This window comes from Phodopus roborovskii, unplaced genomic scaffold, assembly GCF_943737965.1.
Source record: "Phodopus roborovskii unplaced genomic scaffold, PHOROB, whole genome shotgun sequence".
NCBI classification, from domain to species: domain Eukaryota; kingdom Metazoa; phylum Chordata; class Mammalia; order Rodentia; family Cricetidae; genus Phodopus; species Phodopus roborovskii.
Window position 1 is genome coordinate 18,001,423 of NW_026126514.1, and position 24,314 is coordinate 18,025,736.

The window sequence follows — 24,314 nt, forward strand, 5'->3', positions numbered from 1 at the left end:
AATAGCTATGTTATGTAGTAAAGATTGTAACTGCCGCTTCAAAAGAAGTCCGCCCTTTAACATTCCTCTCTCAGAAACAACCACTAAGACTTTGGAATGTCATGCTTGAACCCCCATTATGCCTTACATCTAACAACACAATTTAGGGTGGGGTCAGCAACACTAGATAATTTTAGTATGAGGAACTGGTCATGCCAGAAAGACCAAGAGTATGACTTTGGGTGGGGGCTCTGACTCATGTAGTATCAGCTGATCAATGGAGGGGTTGGATGGGAGAATAGCCATGTGGGTAATCAATCACACGCCTTCGTGATGAAGCCCTTTTGGATGCTTGAACCAACACCTGACTGGCAATGCTGTGTGAACTACCACAGAGCCACACTATAAAGGGACAACACTGGTGTCCACTACAGCACCAGGGTCATGCCTGGCAGCCCTGCATCTGCCACATGCTCATCTGCACAGATAATTTTAATGCATATTCTCACGTGTAATCAGAACTGTGAGCATCAAACCTGTCAGTGAGTCCTGCTAGCCAATTTCTGAACCTGAGGTTGGTTTGGGGTCAATCCTGGCATGAGAGGTGGGGAAGGTTTGTGTGGATGATGCTGTTCCACAGCTGGGTAAGCTCTTAGACTGACTTTTAAAGACATTAAAGTTCTGACCGTATAAGTGTGAGAAGGAGCATTTACTCACCTATGCAGCATTTATGGCAGCCTTTTGTATCAGGGATCTTTGTTGTTAGGGCAAACTTCCTGAAAATATAAGACAATATGAATGAACTCTATTGTGGCCTCCATATGATGACATATGAACCAGCTAAGCACCTCAGACTCTGACTTTAGATTATGATTTTATAGGATGAAGACTTTGTTATAAAACTTCCATAAGTAATTTTCATGCAGGAAGCATGAATAACTTCCAGTCTGGATGACACATAAATTAAGAACACGGAGCTGTTTCACCAGACAAGGAACACTGGCAGTTTAAAAACAGACACAAATACCCTCATCCCCAGTAGGATCAAAATGGTATTTTGTACCTTGGCAGAATTCGGTCAGGAAACCTATGAGTTTGGATATGGGCAGCTAACCCTGGCTTCCTGGCTTGTTCAAACAAAGCAATAAGGTTGTGGGAGTAGAGCTGAAAGGTCTTTCCTGCAAAGGAGAAGGAAGTTACTTTACTAGGATAAAATCCAGTGGAAAAAAGACAGTTTTCAAGTAAAATGCGGTTAGCCGAGTGCGGTGGCGCATGCCTTTAGTCCCAGGAATGAGTATGCTGAGGCAGGTGAATCCCTGTTGAGTTCAAGGCCAGCTTGGTTTACATACTGAGTTCCATGACAGCCAGAGCTACATAGTGAGACCCTGTCTCAAAAACACCAAAAAAAAAAAAAAAAAAAGCAATTACCTTCTAAAAAGACGAATCCGGTAACATTCAAGGACCAAGCAGAACAGAAAAGCATGTAAAAACACAACAAATAAGCCTGGTTAACATTTGGAAGTAATGGGGTAAAATTACTTTTAAGCAAGTAGATCATTCTGTTTAGGCATGTTCTGACAAACAGGTAATCTGGGAAGAATGAATGTAAAATTGATGCTAGGGAAGAGAAACTGCTAAACACCGATGTGCACGTGTGTTACAAACAAAACAGAAAAGTCTGCAATACTGCCATTATCTCTTTGGGACAGATCCATCTATCAGCAATCCACTGAATTAACTTCAATTAAAATTGACTGAATACATTTTTGAGTATAATACCTCACAAAGGGTGCCACACAATAGCAACACTTGCCCTTTTAATGTGGAAACACATTCCATAGCGTATTTTACCCTCACAACAGTTTCTGTCTTTTTCAGAGTAGAAACATTCTGGCCAACACAGCATCTTTTTCCCTCTCCACCTCTCTAGACTCATTATTTCTAATACTCCTGTTCTTTCCATTTTAGGGGTAATTCTAACTGCACTACAGAAATAAACTATTCATAAATTATCTCCTGCCATCCCATTTTATCCCATGAAAATAAAAGGTGCACACTATGTGTGGTTTTAAAGCTATATCTGAAGACAGCTATGTCTAATGATAAAGGCAGCAAGAGTTAAGAAAAGTTATGCTACATACAAAGTTCAGAACCACTGCTCAGATGTGCAGCAGGAGGCCCTGGTAGCCTAGGAGACTCAGGTTTGAGAGGCCATGAAAGTTTCCACAATGGTCTCACAGGGTTTGGGGATCATGGAGCACAAGACAAGGAATAGATCCTTTTCACCAAGATGGCCTGTCTGGTCAAGGACATGAAGTCAAACCCCTGGAGGGCCATCTGCCTCTCCTTGCCATCAAGGAATCTACAACCATTGCCTTTTCCTGAAGCATCCCTAAAGGATGAGGTAAGCACAGGAGCAGACTCACAGCAGTGAGCCAGCTTCAAGGGTTCTGTTGCTACTGGGACCACAATGGTCATGCTGGTCTTGGTGTTAAGTGTTCTCCAGGAGGTAGCCATTACCATCCAAGGAGCCATTGCCTTGGCCAAGCTTTCATCCTGTCCCTGTCTGGAGAGAATACTGGGGGAACAAAATGAGCAAACCCTACACCATCCCATGCAAGGTGACAGGCCGCTGTCACTCTGTGCTGGTGTGTTTCATCCCATTCCCAGAGGCCCTGGCATTATCCCTGTTCCTGTGCCCAAGAAGCTGCTGCTGGCTGGTATTGATGACTGTTGCACATAAGCCAGGGGCTGAATGCCACCCTGGGCAACTTCACCTTCGATGTTGTTTTCAAGACCTAGAGCTACTTGACCCACACCTGGAAGGAAACTCCCTATCAGCGATTCACTGCCCATATTGTAAAATCCCACCTATGGCTACCACCCAGGGGGTTTATACCAGATAAAAGAAACAGAATTAAGTCTGCTAAGAGATTCAGGAGTCATTCAAATAGAATTGGGTTTGTTTCTTTTCACAGGAGTAATATATGAATATTTGCTAAATGAAATAAGAAACGACAGGCTAATCATAATTAAAACCAAAGCAATTAAGTACTCTAGAGTAGTGGCCTCCTTAGGGGATGGAATGACCCTTCCACAAGAGTGATCTAAGATCTCAGAAAATACAGATATTTGCATTATGATTTGTAACAGTAGCAAAATAAGTTATGAAGTAGCAATGAAAATAATTTTACGGATGGGGGTCACCACAACATGAAGAAGTGTATTAAAGGGCCACAGCATTAGGAAGTAGAGAACCACTGCTGTCAAGGATCCCACTTCTTAACAAGTCATTTACACACAAGGCTATTTTTCATTACCATCGTTACTACTCAAATACAGGTTCCTGAAGTATCTCCACTGGGGAGAAATATCAATGAGCTATCTTGTACTACACATGAAATCAGTCTGCATGCAGCTATGTAAGTCCAATATATAAGAAAATATCTTTTGGTGGGTGTGGTAGTTTGAATAAGAATGGCCCCCATAGGCTCACAGATTTTAGTGCTTAGTCATTAGATCCATGTGAATGTGTAGGCCAGAGGCCAATACTGAATGCTGTTCTTTAGTCAATGTCTTTCTTGATTATGAGACAGATTCTCTCCATGGTCTGGAACTTACCCATTAGGCTCAGTTTCTTGCTTCCTGAGCCCCAAGGAGCCTCCTGCCTCTGCCTCCCTAGTACTGGAATTACAAGTGTGCACCACCACACCTACCTTTCTCCAAGGATGCTGGGGACAGAACTCAGGTCCTCATGCTTGGTGGAAAGCGCTCTTCAGAAGACCCATCTATTTCCCTGGACTAGCAGACTCTAAAGCATTGTCTAAGACTTCACAACCTATTCAGCACTCTGGGCTGTTTTACTTAACCCTTACAACAATCTCATGAGACTGGTTTTTGTTATTTTGTTTTTAATGCCTCAGTCTTGATTTGGTAATTAAGAAAACTGAGGTTAAGAGTGGTTTGCTGGCATTCATGGAGAAAGGAGGTAGCTTGACTCTGCTCCCTCCCATCGCATGCTAGCAGCAGCAATGGTGCACCGTGTGGAAGGAAATGGGGAAAGGGGCCGGGAAATGCAGCCCTCACAGAAGACAGGACCCTTCTCAAACAGCGAATGGCACTGTTACACAGTGTACACTAAAATTTCATCCCTCTGCTTGTCTATGGTTTTCACAATCATGCATACCTGATAATGACATCAGCGTGTTATTGATGACATAGAGCCAGGTACATTTCCGAGGAAACAACTGAAGAGGATGAGGAAGAAGATTATTAACCTGCACAGTTTTGATTCTCTCCTCTTACCCGGCCCCCAAACCCCCAAGCAATAAAGTGGTGCCGCTGGGGATGTGACTTAGTGGCTGAGCATGGGCCCGGCATGTGGCAGAGCATGGGCCTGGCATGTGGTAGAGCATGGGCCTGGTATGTGGTAGAGCATGGGCCTGGCATGTGGCAGAGTATGAGCCCAGCATGTGGCAGACCATGGGCCCGGCATGTGGCAGAGCATGGGCCTGGCATGTGGTAGAGCATGTGCCTAGCATGTGGCAGAGCATGGGCCCGGCATGTGGCAGAGCATGGGCCCGGCATGTGGCAGAGCATGGGCCTAGCATGCACAGGGCTCTGGGATTGATCTCAGCACCATGCAAAACAAAACAAATGGTATTATAAAAATTTTGGTAATTTCTTTGGAAAAATTACCAAAACCTTAAGAGAAAAAAAATCAACATGAGCATGAAGTCAGTACCAGGTCACCCCTTTAACTAAGATTAAGACCTGTACAAATGGATTTAAAATGATAATTCTTTTATCCAATTTGTTCAAATTAATTCTTTAAGTTAACAATTTTATTACCTGTTCCATAGTTGCTTCATGTAGTTCATTGAGATTCAATGTATAAATACCATCTTCAGTTCCAAAAATAATGTACTGATCTATAACAGCAAATTACCAGACTTAGTGTTATTTCCTGAAGTTGCACACTCAGGTCTCTATGTAGTGATGACATTCAGCATTACATTCCCACACATGCACCAAAGTACAACTGTTTTTAAACATTCATGCCACCATGTCTCTTTCCCATGTTTTAAGAAGTAAATAGAAGCCATGTAAGACTTAACTATTTAATGCTGCCTACAACTGACTGTTGTTATAGTGGTATGTTTTTGCAAGACACTTCAAATGCTCAAATATACATTAAATAAAAACCAAAAAATCACGACACACACAAATAATGAGTACATCTGTTGAGATGTTGGTTTTTAAATACTATTACTGTAAAAAAGAGTCAGAGCTTCTTGGAGAAAAGATTGATTCTGAGGAAGGAAAACTGAACTAGCAGGAAAGTAGAGAACTGTCCCCACACTGAAGGAGACAGCTACTGTCTTCAATCCTGGAAAAATGTAAGCGTTAAAGCAGTCACAGCAATAGATGCATCTTACTGAGCATGGCTCAAACATCCAAAATGACTAAACTGACATGGAGTTTTGAGCTGAATGTTAGAGTAGAGAAATTAAAATGAGCAGAGATGGTAGAACACAAATATGAACAAGCTTCCTGATCTATCTATCTATCTATCTATCTATCTATCTATCTATCTACCTACCTACCTACCTACCTACCTACCTATGACGTCATCTTAATACAGATCAGACTGATCTTGAACTGTATCTTCTTCATACCCACGTATACCTTCAAGCTAAGCTATGAGCACAAACCCCTTTACTCCTAAAGACTTCAGTGTATATTTGTTTTTTCTTTTTTAAAATGAGACTGAAACAAAGTACCCACTGCCTATAGATCCTAGTGGCTGATTATGAACTGTACAAATTAAGGATACATAGTTGTGATAGCTCTTTAGCCTCCTTTACAAGAACAGTTCCTGTACTATTTAACTTTAATGCAGTTGAACCAAAGCCTACTGACTTAATGAACTCCTCATAAGGCCCTATCTCATTTAGTATCTAAGGTGACAATTTTAAAGTTAACCACCCCACTCCACTAATCACAAAGATCTTCTGTACAGTAAACATTTATAGGAGGTATATATACAATTCAGAACTTGTACCTTTTGTATCAGGGTGTATCCAGGATGTTGCACAATTAATTTTCAAAGGGCAGCCATCAAATACTTTGGAAAAACATGCTCCCATCTTGTTTATAAAGAAAAATATGTGGCTTATTTCATTATGTAGTTTTAATAGTCTTAGAAAATCATGCAATGTCAGATTCTTCGAAGAAACCTTTGTGATTTTATCTCAAAACAAAATATAGATTTAACACAGCTAAATGTTTTCTACCAAGACAGATAGTCTTCACTTTCTTTCCCCCTTAGGGTCAATGTATCAAATCTACCAAATATCTACATTTTTAATGAGCTGTAAGAATTCAGGTTATTACTTCAGGACTGTCATTAAAGTAGAATAAATAATATTTTATTTTTTTTCAGCATCACGGCAGTGTAATTCTAGAATATACGTAACTGACAAGAAGAACAAGTTTCTGTTCTGGACATTAACTAGTAAGTGAGCATAATTCACAAAGCACGCTGTTGCCATGGTGGGCAGCATCCCCTCACTGATGCCTCTCAGCACAGGAGGACACAGAAGAGTTAGGCTAAGCTTCCTTCTTTTTTCTCACTGTGCATAGCTCAGGGTGAGAATGGAGAAAGGCACTGACTGAATAAGGAAAAAGGCCCAATATTAACATCACATTAAAATCAAGACCTAATCAGGTAACCCACTGCCAGAATTTATGAATCCTCAATTTTGATTTGTTTGTTCTCTGTCCCCTCTCCCCCACCCCCCCACTCCCGCCTTCTCTTCTTTTTCTTTATTTAAATAGCTGATTGCTCAGATATAGCCTGGAACTCACTATGTGGGCCAGGCTGACTTTGAACCCCTGATCTTTCTGCTTTAGTCTATGGAGTGCTAAGGTTATAGACCTGATGTTAGTCTCCAAATGTTAACCAATCCACTCAAATTGGAGTCTGTGGTCTGACAACAGCACATTCAAATCTATCCACCAACATTATTTTCTACAATATTCTTTTAGTGGTTCAATGTACTTGACAGGAAATCTACTTCTACTTCTCCTAAAAAGATTAAAAAAAAAAAAAATCAGTAAATCACATGAACAATCCTTACCAAAACTTTTGGGGTGGGTGGAAGGCCATTGATAGTTGGTTTCTGTAAAATAAATTTAAAGTAATTTTTAAACACTGTAAGAAACTCTAGGGTTAAAAACAAAACTTTGGTCATTTACTGTGTCAGTTACTATAAAACTTATTATTAGATTATTTTAATTTTATGTATATGAGTGTTTTGCCTGCATGTATGTATGTATGTGAACCTGTGTGTGCCTGGTGTCTGTGGAGGCCAGAAGAAGGTGTCAGCTGTCACATGGGTGTGGGAATTGAACCCAGGCCCTGTGGAAGAGCAGCCAATGCTCTCACGGCTGAGCCGTCCCTCTCTCCACAGGAAAGGCAGCCTTTGTGTTGTCATCCTGACCCCAGACTTCTGAGCTCCAGCCACTGGTGAAGCGGGGCAACTGCCCCGAGTTCTTCTTCTTGCTCCCGCCCCTTCTATGAAAACCGTTACTTACAACCACTGGCTGAGTGCCCGCTGTACTCACAGGGAAGTCCCTCTTGTCCTTTTTTCGAGGTAACTGCGGAGCTTGCGCTGATCCCTCTGTATTTTCGCTGATCAGTTTTGAAATGCCATCACCATTTCCTGAGGAAACCGTGGTTAAAGTTGAATGAGTACACAAAGAAGAATATTCCTCGAAGAGAAACCTCTCTTTTCCTCATCCTCTCCCTTCCTCTTGGGTGAGTCTGTCAGAGCACATTTCTGCCACATGAGTTTATTTACCTTTGGTCCTGTCCTTCAGACTCTTAGGTTGCACTGCATCCTTCTTAGTTGCGTTCTTAAGTTATGCCAAACATACTGTGAGCAAATGAAATCTAGCCCACTGGTACTCCAGACCTTCCCCAACAGAGTGTCAATCTACTCTTTCAGTCCTACCTTCTCTTTAAGTAGCACTCTTCCACCATATTAGAATGCGTCAAACATGACTCATGTTTCTGCATTAGTGTATTTGCCCAATCCTTCTTATTCTCCAAGAATGCCTAAGCATTAGCTCTCCCTCCTGTAAGTTCATCGAGCCCTTTACCACCCTCCAACAGCCCATCCCCACTACTGTCCGTCTCCACCTCCCTTAGAAACATTAGGGCTCGACTCATTTATTCTCAGGAAATACCACACTAGTCATCTTTCTTTTCCTCCCTCCATCAGGCCTTTTTTTTTTTTTTTGATTATTTACAAAGACTTGTCTTTTTTTTTTTTTTTTTTGTAATAGTTTCTTTGTGTAATAGTACTGGCAGTCCTAGAACAGGACCAGGCTGGCTTTGAACTCACAGAGATCTGCCTGCCTCTGCCTCTGGAATGCTGGGATAACAGGCAAGTATTACCAGGCTGAGCCATCTTTTGTACTGTTATGTATACCTAGGAATAATGTCTATCACAGCCCGACTCCTGGAGGGCAGGAACACGGGCACCTCCTTTGGATCCTGTAACATTTACTACAGGATTGAAGTAGGTTGAAATGGTGTGAATCTATTATACCCACTTGTGTGTAATTAAAGCAAAGAAATAAGGCTTGAACTACAAAAGGACTGACGACTGAATGACGACACTTTAAAGCCAGGGAAGAGCGCCTTTCCTTCCCATCTGTCTGACCGTCCAGACCATGGTATCTAGCTGCATTCCGGGACTGCTGCCATGCTGCTTGTACCTATAGAGGATGTCTCTGCTACAGGAACACAGCTTGGGCTACTCTGCCTTCTGAGAACATGAGGTGCTCTGGTCTCTGGATCAGGGCAACGTTTGACGGTTGCTGATTTTTCTTCATCTGCAAGGCTGTCTTCGGGGTAACTGTTTATCCGTGGCTAATGAGGAGAGGATAAGAAAGTACTCTTAGTCATCGTAACCTTCAGCAAAAGTGAGCCACTGCTCAGCAGAACCTTAACATGTGAGTTCTAGATGAGTCGCAACCCCAAGTCATAAAACTTTTATAACCAATAAAATTATGCAAGCAGTTGCTAAGTATTTAACTAAGTAGAAACTGACAATGAATAAATGAAGACTAATTCTATTAAAACTTTATAAACTTTTTATCTTCCACCACATAGTCAAACATTTCTCCAAAAGAGCAAAAAACACATTTCTTTCTGACATTTATTAAGGTGTATTTCATACAAAATCTTCTTTGCTATGTACTTTACATTTTCAAACCCAACTTCTAAAGAAAATTAATAAACTTAAAAATGTGAACAAAGTCAATGAAATTATTTTTAAAATGTGATTAGGTAAAGAAGGATCTGTCATCCAAAATCCTTCAGCAGCTCACCTTAGGAGGTAGGGGAGGCGGTACTGCACGCTTAGAGGTTGACCTAATCAAAGAGAAAAACTCAATTCAGATGGTCATATGTGATTGTAACATACACAACACTTACCAAATATGCACTAAAATGTTTACAAACAGAAGCTCTGAGACAAACAGCATGACAGAACCCTAAGACCTCGAATTCTAAGACTGCACTCGCAGAGCCATAAAAAAATTACAAAGTGGCACAAAGTCTTTTTCAGTTGTATTTTGCTGTACTTGATGTATAAGTCAAATCAGATTAAGCTTAAAAGAGAAAGACAAATTCAGGCTTTGGGTACAGTGCAGCCCAGGGGCATAGCACGTGGTTAGCATGGACAGAACAGCCACCCACTACCTTAGAGCCTGGGGAGACCCTGCTTAGGACAGAGCCTCCTGAAAGACAGGTGTGAGTCTGGAAGGTGAGGGTGCAAGCCACTTCATTTGCAAAATCAGGGTCCCTAGAAATAAGGGGATGCAGAGTCTTTTATAAACGAGAGGTGTTGATGCTTGAGGGGAAATGGAGTTTTGCTTTAGCAGGAGATGCGCTGATGTGCACAAGGCAGAGAACAGTGCTGGGGGTAAACCAACAGAACCTGGGCGGCCGGGAGAGCTAAGTCACGGCACGGGGACAGCAACACGGTGCAGGCCACATTCTATGCTACCTTTTTGCTAAAGCACTGTGTATAGAATACATGTGATGCTGTGTCCCTGAAGGATTTAAACTAATGAGAAGTACATAAACAAAACAGGGTTGTGTACTTATAAAAAATTAAAAAATAAAATTTAAAATTTCCCACTACAAGTAGGATATGGTGTCACATGCCCATAATCCTAGCACCAAGATGGCAGAGGCAAGGCAGAACAGGGGACCCAAGGGCAGCCTCGGTTATATGAGAACGTATCTTAAAAAGCAAAGCAAAGCAAAACAAAACAAAAAACCCAACAATAAAAAACAAACACAAACCCCCCCCAAAACCAAACATCAACAACAACCAAATTAAAATAAAAGCAAATAGAAACAAAACAACCAAACAATGAAATTCAGAATTCTGGAGCCCGTGAGTACATATGGCTGCATTATTAACCCTTTATTACTCGAGGGAGGCCCCTAGATAAACAATCGGACACTCTGAACGTCCATTGTACCAGATCCTGCAGAGTTCAGGCGACCAGCTGGCACACCAAAGCCTGAGCGGCAATGGCAGCTCAGCGGTCACGTACAGAAGAGGTCACTGGTTTCTCTGAAAATGGAGTTATAGGCAGTTATGAGCTGCCCAATGTGGGTGCTGGGAACTAAACCCATGTCCACGGGAACAAAAGCAAGTGCTTTTAACTGCTGAGTCATCTTTCTATCCTCTTTCCCCCTCCCTCCCTGCTTCTCCATCCTCTTCTCCCTAAATACCATTCTTAGTGAATGGGCAGCAGCTAGATTTGACCCACAGGCCAGCGTTTGCCAACCACAGCTCTACTGGCCTAATATGGGGACCCAGAAGTCTACATTTTCAATGAATTCTGTAGGTAACTGAAATGCACACACATGTAAACCATTCAATGACTCACTGAAGCCAGCCCCTCTATTCACTGCTGAATAAAGACAGGTCTAGAATATGAAGAAACTACATTAGAGAAACAGAATGAGGGTTTTCTGACCACCACTATAGTATTTTTCCCCCCAATGACATATTTTTAATACATTATCATTACATAAAATAAATGAGGACTAAAACAAAAACCATGCCAGGAATGGTGACATATGCCTGCAACTCCAGTACTTGAGAGACAGAGGCAGGAAGATGGCTGCAAGTTCAAGGCTAGCTTGACCTAACTAGGAAGTGCCAAGGAAGCCAAGCTATGTAACATGATTCTCTTGCAAAGAAAACATGGGAAAACAAAACAAAAACAAACAGAAGAAAACACATAAAAATCCCCCTAAACCAAAGAGACCCTTTAAAAACCATACCAAATAGTTCATGATGCTTTCTGTCAATAATGTAAGTCAAAGCTCTGACAACTTAAAGTCAAATCCCCATAAAAGGTGTTCATATAATCAAGTTATTAATACAAAACAACTTACCTGCCTGTATTTGCACCATCCACAAAAGGATTCCAATGTAATATAAAATTTGGGTCTGACGGTAGTCCCTGTGCAGATCACAGTTTAAAATGTTACTTTCACAGATATTAACCGAGTTAATGTCTACTATTTGATTCACTAATTATGTATCAGCCATTTTATCTGCTTCTAGAGAACCCCAGCATTGTGGCTATTAGTTACCATGACATCCAATCAGTTTTTGTATCTCCATAATCTGTTCTATCATTTTGACACATTTAGATCAATGACTCATTATCATTTGATGTAAACTTAATCACTTCCCCACATCTATTAAATACAGCTTTCAATCTGAAAAGCAGAAACAAACAAAACGGACAACCCACACAAATCTGATGCATAACTACTGCATCAGTCAAGACAATTAAATAGCCAAGCATGGAAAATGCTAGTGTCTACAGAAATAAGTACTAAGAAGAATGCCACTAAAATCCACTAAAAAACGAACCCCTCTCCCCTAGACAGTGTTTCTCTGTGCTGCCTCCTCAGTGCTGGGATTCAAGGTGTGTGCCACCACCACCAGAACCTGGCCTAGAAATGGCACTTTCATTGACGAAAAAGAAGTAGACATTAAGGAGCCTTCTAGGCCAATCCTAACAATATCTTATTATTTATTCCTTTATATAAAAGGCTAAATATGCAGTTAATCTCAAAATGATGTCTCTTCTGGTTTGAAGACATATGCCTGTCCCCTGGCATTAGGCAGCTGAAGCAGGAGGACTGTAACAACTCAAGGGCAGCCTGAGGTACACAGTGAGACCATCGCACAAACAACAAACACAGCAGAAGAAGCTACAGTAACAGACAGATGACAGGACCCACAACAACTGACCCACTAACAACCAATGCCCCACCCCACAGATAAGATACTTCACATAGTAAAGCAAAGCGAACTGTGCTCACTGCAAACCGAACAAGGAGAAGGAAAAAGCCAAGTCCAGGCTAGTGTTTGGTCATTTATATACATCCTTCAAAAGCCTGTGAGTGTTGAAATAGGTGGGTCAAACTACATTGCCTGTAATATCGCCAAAATACCTAATTATGAATTTTTAACACTTTAGTATAGTTAATATGTATAAAAAGTAGGTACTTAATTTCTTAAAATGTATCTCACTCAAGGTTTTCTCAAATTTTAATATGAAATATTTTAAAGTCAGTTAGTTACCATTTCATCCCGGGCTTCTGTTTCTTTCCTCAGAGGAGGTTCAAACTGTAATTTGTCAACTACAAAATATAGAACAGATACACAAATATATATAAACACACTGTAATTTGTCAACTGAAAAATATAGAACAGATACACAAATATATATAAACACACACACATCTTAAGCGGTTAACTTCAGGAACGAAATGAGAATGAACACTGCTGAGAGGGAGGAAAAGCAGAGGCACAGGAGAGAAACCTCACTACTTCTTCTGTAAGACACCTCACACTAACCCAGGAAAAGTAGCAATCTGGGATTTCCCCTAGCTCCTATGCTTAATTCTTGGCTGAACACAGGAAATTGAAAAAGTACTTTTGAGCAAAGTTTAACGGACCTTCATCAGACAACAGAACCAGAGCGCAATTGGCTTAAGACTGGAAACTAAGTGTGTCTCAGCACAGGCCTGTGATGGATGCAGAAACTGGAGTTGGGGGCAGCAGCTTGTTTAAAATTTTCATTTACCTGTCCTTTTGTCTTATTTATTATTTGTTTATTTATTTATTTCACCATGTAGTTCTGGCTGGTCCTGAACACTTGCCATCCTCCTGTCTGAGATTAAGTGCCACAATGATACTATGTCTATATCTTGACCCAAGAAAGAGTGAGAGAGAAAATTTTTCCTGGTACTCACTAGCCTGGGAGGACAAATGCAAAGGCCAGAAGGAGCACAGTTCCTCCCAAGGCTACTCTGCTGCACGTGACACTTTTCATGAAATGAACACCCTCTGAGCTACACCGCTTTCTCACTGAGAAACCGCTCTTTAAATCAGGCTGCCAGGGACCTGCCTGGTGAAATCATGTTCATTACAGTGAATCATCGTATGACGTCTGGAAGATCTAAGTCACTGACTCAGATCCGACCCAGACACTGAGCTTCAAACAAAGGCCCTTCTAGCCACAGTGTTCAGCTACAGGAGGCTTCAGAGCCTGCTCTCAGAGCAGGCCTGGTGCCCACCCTTCCCCACTCACATGCCTCACTGTGAGCCACTAGTTTAACAGGCCCTCGATTCTGCTCCTTCTATGCCTCTTCTATTTCTTTGTTAGATAAGATGCCACATGGTTTCTACGGTATATCTTATACCACTGCAAAAAAATGAAGAGCTGTGACTTTGTTGGACTATTTCTTTATCCCTGGCCAGTCTAACCCTGGATATATTATGGTCTGATGTGAAATGTCCATGAAAATCTACGTGCTAAAATCTAGCCGATGGGCTTTGGGGAAGTGACTGGCTCATGAGGGCTGTGACCCCAAAATGCATTAATTAAATAATGGGCTCATAAACAGAAAGGCCATTGGGAGATGACTTAGAGTTAAAGGTGGGGCCTGACTTGAGGGAGTCGATCCTTGGGGACTGCATGTTGTCTCTGGCCAGTTCAACTCACTCCCGAGTTCTCATCCAATGTGGTCAACAGCTCTTCCATGATGAATATCAATTATACTGCTCTGACACACTATAGGCTCAGAAACAATATAGCCAAATGACCATGGACTGAAAACTCAAGAGACACGAGCCAAAGCAAATCTTTCTTCCTTTGTTTGCCTCAGATACTTCATTATATCAACAGCCAGATTCAAAAATTATTAATGTTCACTAAAAGTATAAAGTAAGAATACATAGAATGATACAATGGCCTAAAACAAAGTCAACAGAAGAATGGGTGAGTTGTAATATACTCATAAATGTAGAATTTCACTACCATGTAGTCCTATACACTGGTGTGAATGACTCACAGATATGGCTGAGGTAAAGAAAAGGGTCCACTGTATCATGCTACTTGTCTCAAAGTCAAGGTCGGTTAAAAAGGAACCCATGTCACAGGGATCAGAGTGTAAGTTAATCTGGATAGAGGGGAGGGTGGAATTCTATTGACTGTGACAGAGCATGGCAATTCTGAGATCTGGTTATGTTCTACACCGAGCAGGGCGACAGTGACATGGGGTATACATATCTGCAAAGTTTTACCATCTGTCACATTTAAGACTGGACCATTTTACTATATACAAAATACCAGCCCAGCTTAAGAAAACTGAAGCAAAAACCAAGATAAAACTGAAATCTATTAAGCAAGCAAGAACAGAGCCATAAAACACTCTGGTATCCTTAAAAGGAGAACTCTTTAAATGTAAAGACAGAAAAAAAAAAAAATCACCAGTAAAATGACTTCAACTTTATCTAAAGGACACTCAATGAAAACATCAGTATTCTGAGCACTTGTGAAGAAAGCCAAATCTTGACTCTCCCCCCCAAAGGGGGGAGGGAAGGTCTTTTAGTTAAGGCTGAGCATTGTAAAGATGTCAACTGTTAATATGTAAATCTAGTCACATCAGCAAAAATAAATTTTAAAATGAGATAACCAGATTCTAAAATGTATTTCTATAGTAATCAGATATAATTAAAAGGAGAACATCAATGTGTGTATCTGGACACGGAGGGAGGGCGAGAAGCAGGGGCAGGAGCAGAAGCGGTCAGAACACTTTAGCAGATGGAACCCTCGCAAGTGTGCTGCTGTACACGAACAGACACTCAAAGCAACATAACAGAACCCCAGAAGACAAGTCCTGGGACAGGCATGGGGATGTGGTCTAAAATAAAGATGGTATCTTGAATACATGAGAAAAAAAGATGACAAATTTTGAAAAACAGCACTGACCCCAATGGGCTGTCACCCCAGGAGAAGAACTGAAGCCTAGTTTTCACTGTACACATTCTAACTTCATGTCAAAGGGTTAAGTATCTAAGAACACACCATAGAGCATTCTTTTTGTAGTCTCAGAATCAAGAACATAACATAAGGAGCTGAAGAAAAGCTCAGTGGTTAAGAGCATTTGTTACTCTTGCAGAAGACCTAGAAGATGTTGCCCAGCACCCACACGGTGCCTCACAACTAACCCTAACTCCAGTAACTCCAGGTTCAGGGGATTCTATGCCCTCTTCTGACCTCTGCAGACACCAGGAACATTCATGTATACCTGCATACATGCAGGCTAAACACTCACACATGCAAATAAAAAAAATGAATAAATTAAAACAGAGAATACAGCATAAAATGCAAAGGCGATAAATAAAAGACAAGTAAGATTACCTTAAAAGAATATTATATAGCTACACAAAGTAAATATAGCTTTATCAAAAAGGCATCTGGGGCCCTCAGAAATTTTTCACAAGAAGCAACAAGACTCTGGCAAGATGGCTCAGTAGATACATAATAAATAATTTTAGAAAGACAGCAAGCTGGGCACTAGCACTAACAAAGGCACCGAGTCTTGAGTTGTTACTCGCTTATCTATGACAAGTCCTGTTGAACAACAGGTAAGGGAAAGACAATCTTTCAAAGAGCTAAGAATACTTGGTTTAAAGAAAACAGACTTAAGTCAGGTGTGCTGGTACACCCTACAGTCTCAGGACCCTGGAGACTGAGGAAGAAAAGCCACTGTGAGTTTCAAGCTGGCCTGGGCAATACAGCCACCTCCCAAAAAATGAAAATAAAATAAAATGCAGAGAGCAAATTAATAATCATCGGTAAGAATCCTAATTGGTTCAAATACTTAATGAATTACCTTATCTCATTATGGCTAAAATTCTATTTGTATTGTTAGTCATGCATCTCATTTTATAACGAACTACTTTAATTTCATGAAACAATACATATCTAAGCCAGGAAATCCTTATCCAAACTTCTGTTTTTAAAATGTGGTTGAGGTGACAAAGGTGGTTGATATAAAATTTTTGTCTGTTTATGATTAACTCTTAAATTAAAAAAAAATCAAAATTCCATTTGAAGTATCTGTGAAGAGTTATCTTCATATTGATCTACAATAGTTAAAACCCACCCAAATGCCCAATAACAGAAGACTATTTCCTACAGTATGAAACAAATGACTCAAACTGCAACACAGTGTGTAGTTAAAAAGCCAGTGCCAGCAACAGAAAATGCTTCTCTATTATGTCAAAGTACAATTTTAGCCGCACGAAATATTCATGGCAAAGAAAGCAGCCAGAAAAAAATTGGATGTCTGTAGGTTATGTGATGATGTGCTATGCAAATTTTCTATTTTTTTTGTAAATTTCCTACAATGGGCACAACTATCTTTATAATTAAAAATAAAAACTATTTAAAAGCACAATAATATTACAATAAAACCAAACCAGAACAGCAACCTGTTTGTTGAAATAATAAAGTATGCAGCCTCAATTAATCTAAGATTTTATAAAAAAAAATAAAAGAATACCCAGACCAACCCTCCAAGACCACCAATGAAAAATATATAGCATGCACATACAATTAATTTCTGAAGCTGTCCGTTCAGCTCTGGAATTTCTGTTTGTAGATCTAATGGTATGACGAATGATTGCATGGGGCTGTAAATATAAGCACAATACATACACTTAAAAATTTCAAGAACAAATAAAAGGCTTAAAATTTCTTTCCAAATGAATGTTGACAAATATGATTACTAAAACATTCCTCATAAGAAAGACAATAAAAATACAATGAACAATAAGATGCCTTAAATGCTTATTTACTTATTCCATGTTTATATTGTGTAAAGCACTAAAGGGAACAAACCTTGTCCTCTAAGAACTTAGTTTGGGACAACAAAGAATACAGGCATGTACAAAATCAGACAATGGTCAGTGCCATTTATTAGAACAAAGACTTCCTCTTAAAACCTGGACAAGGGAGTGATTCCTTCTGTACCGAACTCAAGAGCAGAGGCTTGGTGTGCATTTTCCTGGGGCCTGAAGTACAGCAGGCATTGGCTATGCAGATGTGGAGATGCACTAGACTCAGGACATGATCACATGATACAAGAATGAAGTACTTGCAGGAAATGGGGTTTGGAAATTATCTGAGTGCATTGAAACGAAGATGAGGGAACAATGTGGACACAAAGGTCCTGAATGACAGATTAATGGCTCTCAGCTTTCATTTTTTTGAGCACAACAAAGTGTTTGGAGATTTTATTGCAAGGGAGTGGACAGGCAGTTTTAAGGGGAGAATTTCTGCAAGCAAAGGAGAAATATCAGATAAAGGCATATTAAGAGCATTTTAAGCCATGAGGCTGGAGAGACAGCTCATTAGTTCAGAGCACCTGTAGCTCTTCCAGAAGACCCATGTCTATTTCTCAGTACCTTCATGGCAGCTTATAACCATGTGTAATTCCAATTCTGGAGGATCTGATGCTTTTTCTGTCCTCCATAGGTTCAGACACACACGTCGGCAACAAAATGAAACAAAAACACTGACACACATTTAAAGAAAGAAGCCAAATGAGCCATCTTAGCATAAGCTCAGGCTCCTGTGAAGCTATGTCTGCAGTTCAGCCCTTAGCTACCAAATTTCTGATGACTCATCAGTTACTGATGGCTCTGAAGGTGGCTTGAGTTGCCGTTTTTCCTCTTTCCATCATGCCAAAAGAGCTCAAAGGCTGAGGTGGATGCACAGACCTGGGTTTAGGAGGCTGTCAGAGCTGGAAGTACTCGGCTCCTAAAGGTCCCCTAGACCGTTATCACCAGCTCTGAACTCCACACTACCTTCCAGGTCTGACTTTGAGCTTGTCCTCTCACGTCCATCAGTTGTTTAATGTTCCTGCTTGAATATCAACTTCTTTGATCTAGTGCTCTCTTATTTGCCATTGGTATCAGACCTTCACTTTTCTCCCTATCTAGCTTATAGCCTGTAGTCTAAAATTTTAAGTCATCTCTTATCAATACTCTAAACTCCCTGTGCCCTTCACTTCAGTGACCTTGCAAAAAACACCAACCTTGGGTACTAACTGTCCCTTTAGTTGCATCTGGGGTGTCAAGGCTGCTGGGAGAAATCTGCATAGCAGAACATAATTGAGCTAGGTGCTCAAGTTCACTTCTCACAGCAATCATCTAAACTCTGCAGCAGTTAAGTGCTTTACCACCGAGACATCTCTGCAGACCTCTAACTTCGGCAATGTTCTCACAGGAGCCCTCTTCCTTTTCATGCTCCTTACTGCTCTTCCTCCACCTAGTCAATCCTTAAACTGTGAGAGAAATTTCAGGGCCCTCTATCCTTCGCTCTCTTCATTTGTCAATCTAATGTGCTTCCCGGGGGGGGGTCACATTTGTTCCCCAAGGCTACTCCCCTTTCTGGTGACTCACATCTGTATAGTCTAATTCTCCCCCTACAACCAGCACCCATCTATCTCCTTACCAGGCCTCTTATGCAATATGTTGTTCAGTACAAAAGTAAACTCATCTTTCTCCCCAAACTTTCCTCATGTTTCTACCTCAGTAAATGGTTATATCCACCAGGTTTTCAAAACAAAATCCAGTAGCAAGTCTCTTCTCATCCTTCCATCTGAGCCATGACTCAATCACCAGCTTCCTGGTGACTCCTGAGAGAACTCGTTAGTAGTGCTTTGCCCCTGGTTTAAGCAACGGTCCTCTCCACCCTGTTCTCCCTGGTAGTTCTTTAACAGGTTTCCAGTAATAGAGATGTTTTGAAAAGTCTGTATCTGATCAGGTCATTTCCTTCCCTTTAATGGCTCCTGACTACCCTGAGTCTAAAGCCTTAGCATGGTTTGAGACAGTATTTAGCTTTGTAGCTGCATGTCTCATGGCTTATTTCCTTTTCCATCCAGACTGACTTTTCTTTAGTTTCCCCAGTATTTTACTTTCTCTATTAACATCAGGCTTTCAAAACATGCTATTATTGACTCTACTAAAATTATTTATTATTGGGCTGGACAGTTGGCTCAGTAGTTAAAAGCACTGGCTGTTCTTTCAGAGGACCCACATGCCAACTTACAAAGGTCTGTAACTCTCCTAGAAATCTGATACCCTCAACCAGGCAAAACACTTGTACCCATAAAATGATAAAATAAATCTAAAAACAAAGCAAAACAACAAAACCTTATTATTTCTCTCATCCTCTAATTCTACATACCTTTCAATTTTGTTGTTCAAATGTAACTTTTCCTTGAGCCCTTTCCTGCCCTACCTGTGATATCCCTCTATAGGGCCCTATATTTCCTGCACCATAGGATAACAGTTCTGTAAATTATGTGTTGTTATTTCCAAACTTCTGTTGTGAGTAACTCACCACCTATGAATGCAGGGACAGTGTTAGTCTCACACCACTGTGCCCCATAATATGCGAGAAGGTTTTATGTTTCAGGGATTAAAAAGAATGGCAAATCACTAAACAATAAAACAAAACAAAAAAAGGACTCAGAAATTAGACAGAATGAGGGAATCCCAACAAACTTGTAATGAGGGGCTTATATACTTACATAATCAGTAAGATTAGTTGGGAATCAAGTTATATCTAACTCAACATTTATGCTGTAACCTTTAAATTAAAGGATTAAATCTGTTGTTTCCAGACAGGTTTTTCCACAAAGCAGCTCTGAAGTCACAATGTATCCTAGGCTCACTTGGTGTCAATCCTCCTGAGTCTTAAAATCTTGTTAATTTTAACTTTTTCAAAAAAAAAATTATATTTATTTATATGTATGTATTCAGGTACACATGTGTGTGACATGTGGAAATCTAAGGACTTGTGAGAGACAGTATTTTTATTTCACTAAGTGAATATCTGGAATCAAACTCAGCTCCCAGGTTATCAAGCTTTGTAGTAAGTACTAACTTATTCAGATAGCTTAACAACCCAAAGATTTATTAATCTTAAGCTTGCAAATAATTGTGTGTGTAGGGAATCTATGAATGGCTGGTTTAATTAATGTTTGCAACTCAAGTTAATTTAACAACAAATAAAATGATAACAGGATTATAATATATATATGAGGCATTGGGGGAATAAACATTATCTTTTAAAGATTCTATAAGGACTACACTTACTAAGCACTTAAACAGAAACAATGGTGCCATCAATGAGCAGCAAGTCCCTCATTCCTGATTTATATGCTGCATTACTTAAATATGATAAAATAATCCCAGAATACTTTCAGAATAGATATGCATAGTAATAAAATGCCTACACGTAATTATACAAGAAACTACTTAGGAAAAAAAATACTGGGAAGATTTTATTTTCCCCATTGAGGATTTCAACTTACTCCTTTAAAACTGTCTGTATTTTGTTAATATGTATAAATAGAAAATTAAAAAATGAGCGGCTGAATTTCTAAGGAGCCTTAATGAAAAATTACACGCATGTGCTGTGCCTAAACTTTCTCCTCATGGTCCAAGATAACATTCTTACAGGCATTATTTCCTGGGAAACAGATGCCATGTCTATCTGGTCTACAGGAAGATCACATGTCACCACAGGACCTGAGGTCTGGAGAGGAGGCAGCTCTGGCTCTCTGCGAATGTGTGTAAGGGATGAAGAGGATAACCCTCATTTAACCTTCAGCCAACCACAGAACTCAGACTGACAGTAGGATTAGGAAAAGCCTTAGCAGGATAATTAAATGAACATATGTACAGTTTACACAGTCAGTGTTTGTAGCTAAATCCATTTAAATTAAATTGAAGGTGTAAATCAGAAAATAAATTCCCAGCTGGGTGTGGTGGGAGATTTCATCAGGAGGATCTCTGAGAATTCAAGGTTAGCCTGGTCTACATATGAAGCTCTAAACCAACCAACCCGGATTGTGTGAGACCTTGTCCATAAAGCCAAGACTAAATAAATACCTGAAATAAATAGAATACACTCCAGAGCCACATTAAAAGTCTCAAGCATCCACCTGATCCCATTCTTACCTCAAAGTCATCATCGTCTCCTTCGGTGTAGTGTGCATGGTTGTCTGGGTTGTTCACCTTGTCCAACAGTTCAACCGCTAGGGCCCGGGACAGACCTGACTGTCCAACAAAGGTGTGCTAAGTAAAGATCAAACAGAAAAATTTCACAAATGTGCCCTCAGATCTATGGTTTACAAGAAACTGTTACTTGTGTTTTAGGTCAGTAACTTGTAAACCAAGCTAATGGTGGCGTCTAGACTAAGACACGGAGGGTATAGCCATAGAAGCATCAATCAGTGAGCCTATGATCATGAACAACTCAAACACAGAATTAGGAGATCAGAGTGAACCATTTGTCTATGTAATCTACATTATGTGTAAAATTACCAGCTAAATGTTGGTGCTTAGTTATATATACACTGGTATGCGGATGAATACTGTGGGATGTTTCAAAACAATAAGAAAGGGTATATTTGTTGTGTATTGCACTCATTTAATTCAGTTAAATTAAACAGTTTGCTTAGGTTGCTGCTGTACTATTTCTCAGACAAAGGCATTTTACATATACATGTAGTGCACATTATAAATCTGCATAATAAATTAAGAAAAGCAACTAAATTTAGATGATAACATTTTGGAGTTTTTTTCAGAGGCTGAGGTCATCAAAATACAGTTTCAGAGCACTACCTACTACTTTTCTAAATAAAGTTTTCTTGGGTGTTAAAAACTACACTCATGAATGCATACTGCCTACAGCTAATTTTAGGTTACAATGGCCCACTTTTCTCTAGTGACCCATCTCAATGCCATGTGACCAAGACCCCCTGTGGCCCATGACTTACAGTCAGTAACCTTTCAGCGGTTGGTCTTTTCTTAGGGTTTTTCGTTAGTGCTATTTTGACAAAATTATGGAATGTCGATGACCTTCAAATAAACAGAGACAGTATAAACACATGTCACTAGTAATAGTTTCCTGCTATTACTACATACAATTAACATAGGAATAGTTAGAAAGTGAGCAAAAGCATTTCTCCCCTCTCAGGCCCCTCTCAGGACATAAAAAAACAAAACAAAACAAACAAACAAACAAAAAAACCTAAACATATAACACAGTATATCCCTCAGACATATGTGCAGCCATTTTGTCTTTTAAGTAATACAGAGTTAAATAGCAATAGTACTAGACAACCTCCAAACATGGAATGCAGATTGGAAGTGGGCAGATGCTTGATTTAAGTTCTTTCCAGGTACGGCTAGAAGCCACAAGCCCTTTTCTTACTGCCCAATTTACAGAATCTTTAAAAGTTTTAAAAGTTTTTTTCTATACCAGAAGTTAGGTTACACAGAGGGTAGGAACTATTATGAGACAATTTAAATTCTAAAAGAATTTTTGAAAATTCATAAGGAAAGGGCAAAGAAAAATGAGTGATTTTAGCAACCAAAAGCATTTCCTTGCTATTTGCATTATTGAAGCAGGAAAAGGGAGAAGAAAAAAAAAATTAAAAGAATCCTATATTCATTACTAATGACAAACAGGTTTCTTTCTGGCACTGTTAAGATTCCACTAGGGAAGAATGGCTCAAGAACCAAGGAAGTTGCCATGGTAACCAGCAAAGATGACACACAGCACATCTCAGCAGAGAAATCCCAACACTGCTTTGTCCATGGTGGTTTGTGAGAGCCACTGGAGAGAGAGTCTGAGGGGCTGTGGGGCATCTCTAATGCTAGCTGCACCTCTGGAATCTGACCACACATTTAGTGCTGATACATGATGTTTGCTGTTCCTATGTGATTATTAAGGCATTCCTGTCACAAAGCCCTCCAGTTCCAAATGACTAAAAACTCAGTGCACCAGGAGGCATGAAGAAGTCAGTGTCAGGACTAAAGGTCACTAGAGGGTGACTTGCCTTTCACTCTTGCCAAAACCTTAGGATGCTCCTATATAAAACTGTACCCACACAGGTTATGACACATGACTCAGTTCAGAGTCTATCACGGGGTGGGGAGACTAGGATCTGAAATCTCACCATATACACTGTCTCATCAGAAAAATAAATGGACATACACATTTGGAGGCTCATAGACCTTCAAGAAATCCACACACCTACGTAAGAACTATGTGTATGATATATCAGAAACTTTTATTTGCTGGTTGGTTTTATAAAATGCTTGTCGATTTCTATCAAAAAATTTTTCAGTTTTTACCATCTAATATTTATGAACTATACTGATAGTTGTAGAAGAAAGGGGAGACGAAGATGAATATAGGCTGTAATTCCTTTGAACATATGGAAGGAATAGCAAAGCCAATAAGGACTAATTTCAAGTGTCATAGTATTTGGGAAACTTTTTTTCAAATATCACAGTCCAAGAAAGACAATATGTAACTAAAGGATATAAAAATACAGGGTGAAAAATGTGAATTTCCAAAATCTTCACACATTCATTTCAAATCCTTTCCATCACCATACTTCTTTACTCAATGACAGCACATTAGAAAGTGGCTGTTTGCCAGGGGCAGGCATGACTAGAAAATAAACCCTGGCCACATGCCCACAGACCCACAGCCATGCAATAACACTGGGTTAGCTTCTCAAAGCTCTGGTTTCATCATCTATAGCACAGTACAGACTGCTACATTCTCTAAGACTATATAGTCTTTAACTCACCATTTTGTTTTGTCCTTTAGTTTTGGAGGCTGAAAATTACTTTTTGACATTAAGAAGAGAGCCCTGAAATAAAAATTTCAGTTAAGGGCAATGTTAAGATACTTTCACCATTGTGTTTAATAGTCAGACTGAATATTCTGTTATAAATTGTGTAGCACTACGACATGGGAGGGTACTGAAAACACTGCTTTGGACATGAAATGTTTCATGTTTTTCTTTCGAATGACATGGGGGTGTCATATAT

General features: G+C 40.0%; 1 protein-coding gene across 1 annotated transcript in view; it reads right to left on the reverse strand.

Annotated features, from left to right (window-relative positions):
- The window catches only part of Map4k5 (mitogen-activated protein kinase kinase kinase kinase 5), an 81,437-nt gene that overhangs the window by 15,119 nt on the left and 42,004 nt on the right, over positions 1 to 24,314 (reverse strand). Inside the window, exons 10-25 of the mRNA XM_051195940.1 lie at positions 24,071 to 24,133; positions 22,244 to 22,325; positions 21,423 to 21,539; positions 17,003 to 17,081; positions 12,678 to 12,736; positions 11,474 to 11,541; positions 9,382 to 9,424; positions 8,767 to 8,920; positions 7,609 to 7,706; positions 7,122 to 7,163; positions 6,044 to 6,128; positions 4,831 to 4,910; positions 4,166 to 4,226; positions 1,408 to 1,410; positions 1,043 to 1,157; positions 697 to 755 (exon numbers count right to left, since the gene is read on the reverse strand). Coding sequence (XP_051051897.1) covers positions 697 to 755; positions 1,043 to 1,157; positions 1,408 to 1,410; positions 4,166 to 4,226; positions 4,831 to 4,910; positions 6,044 to 6,128; positions 7,122 to 7,163; positions 7,609 to 7,706; positions 8,767 to 8,920; positions 9,382 to 9,424; positions 11,474 to 11,541; positions 12,678 to 12,736; positions 17,003 to 17,081; positions 21,423 to 21,539; positions 22,244 to 22,325; positions 24,071 to 24,133 — 1,208 coding nt within the window. The remainder of the gene's footprint in view (positions 1 to 696; positions 756 to 1,042; positions 1,158 to 1,407; positions 1,411 to 4,165; positions 4,227 to 4,830; positions 4,911 to 6,043; positions 6,129 to 7,121; positions 7,164 to 7,608; positions 7,707 to 8,766; positions 8,921 to 9,381; positions 9,425 to 11,473; positions 11,542 to 12,677; positions 12,737 to 17,002; positions 17,082 to 21,422; positions 21,540 to 22,243; positions 22,326 to 24,070; positions 24,134 to 24,314) is intronic.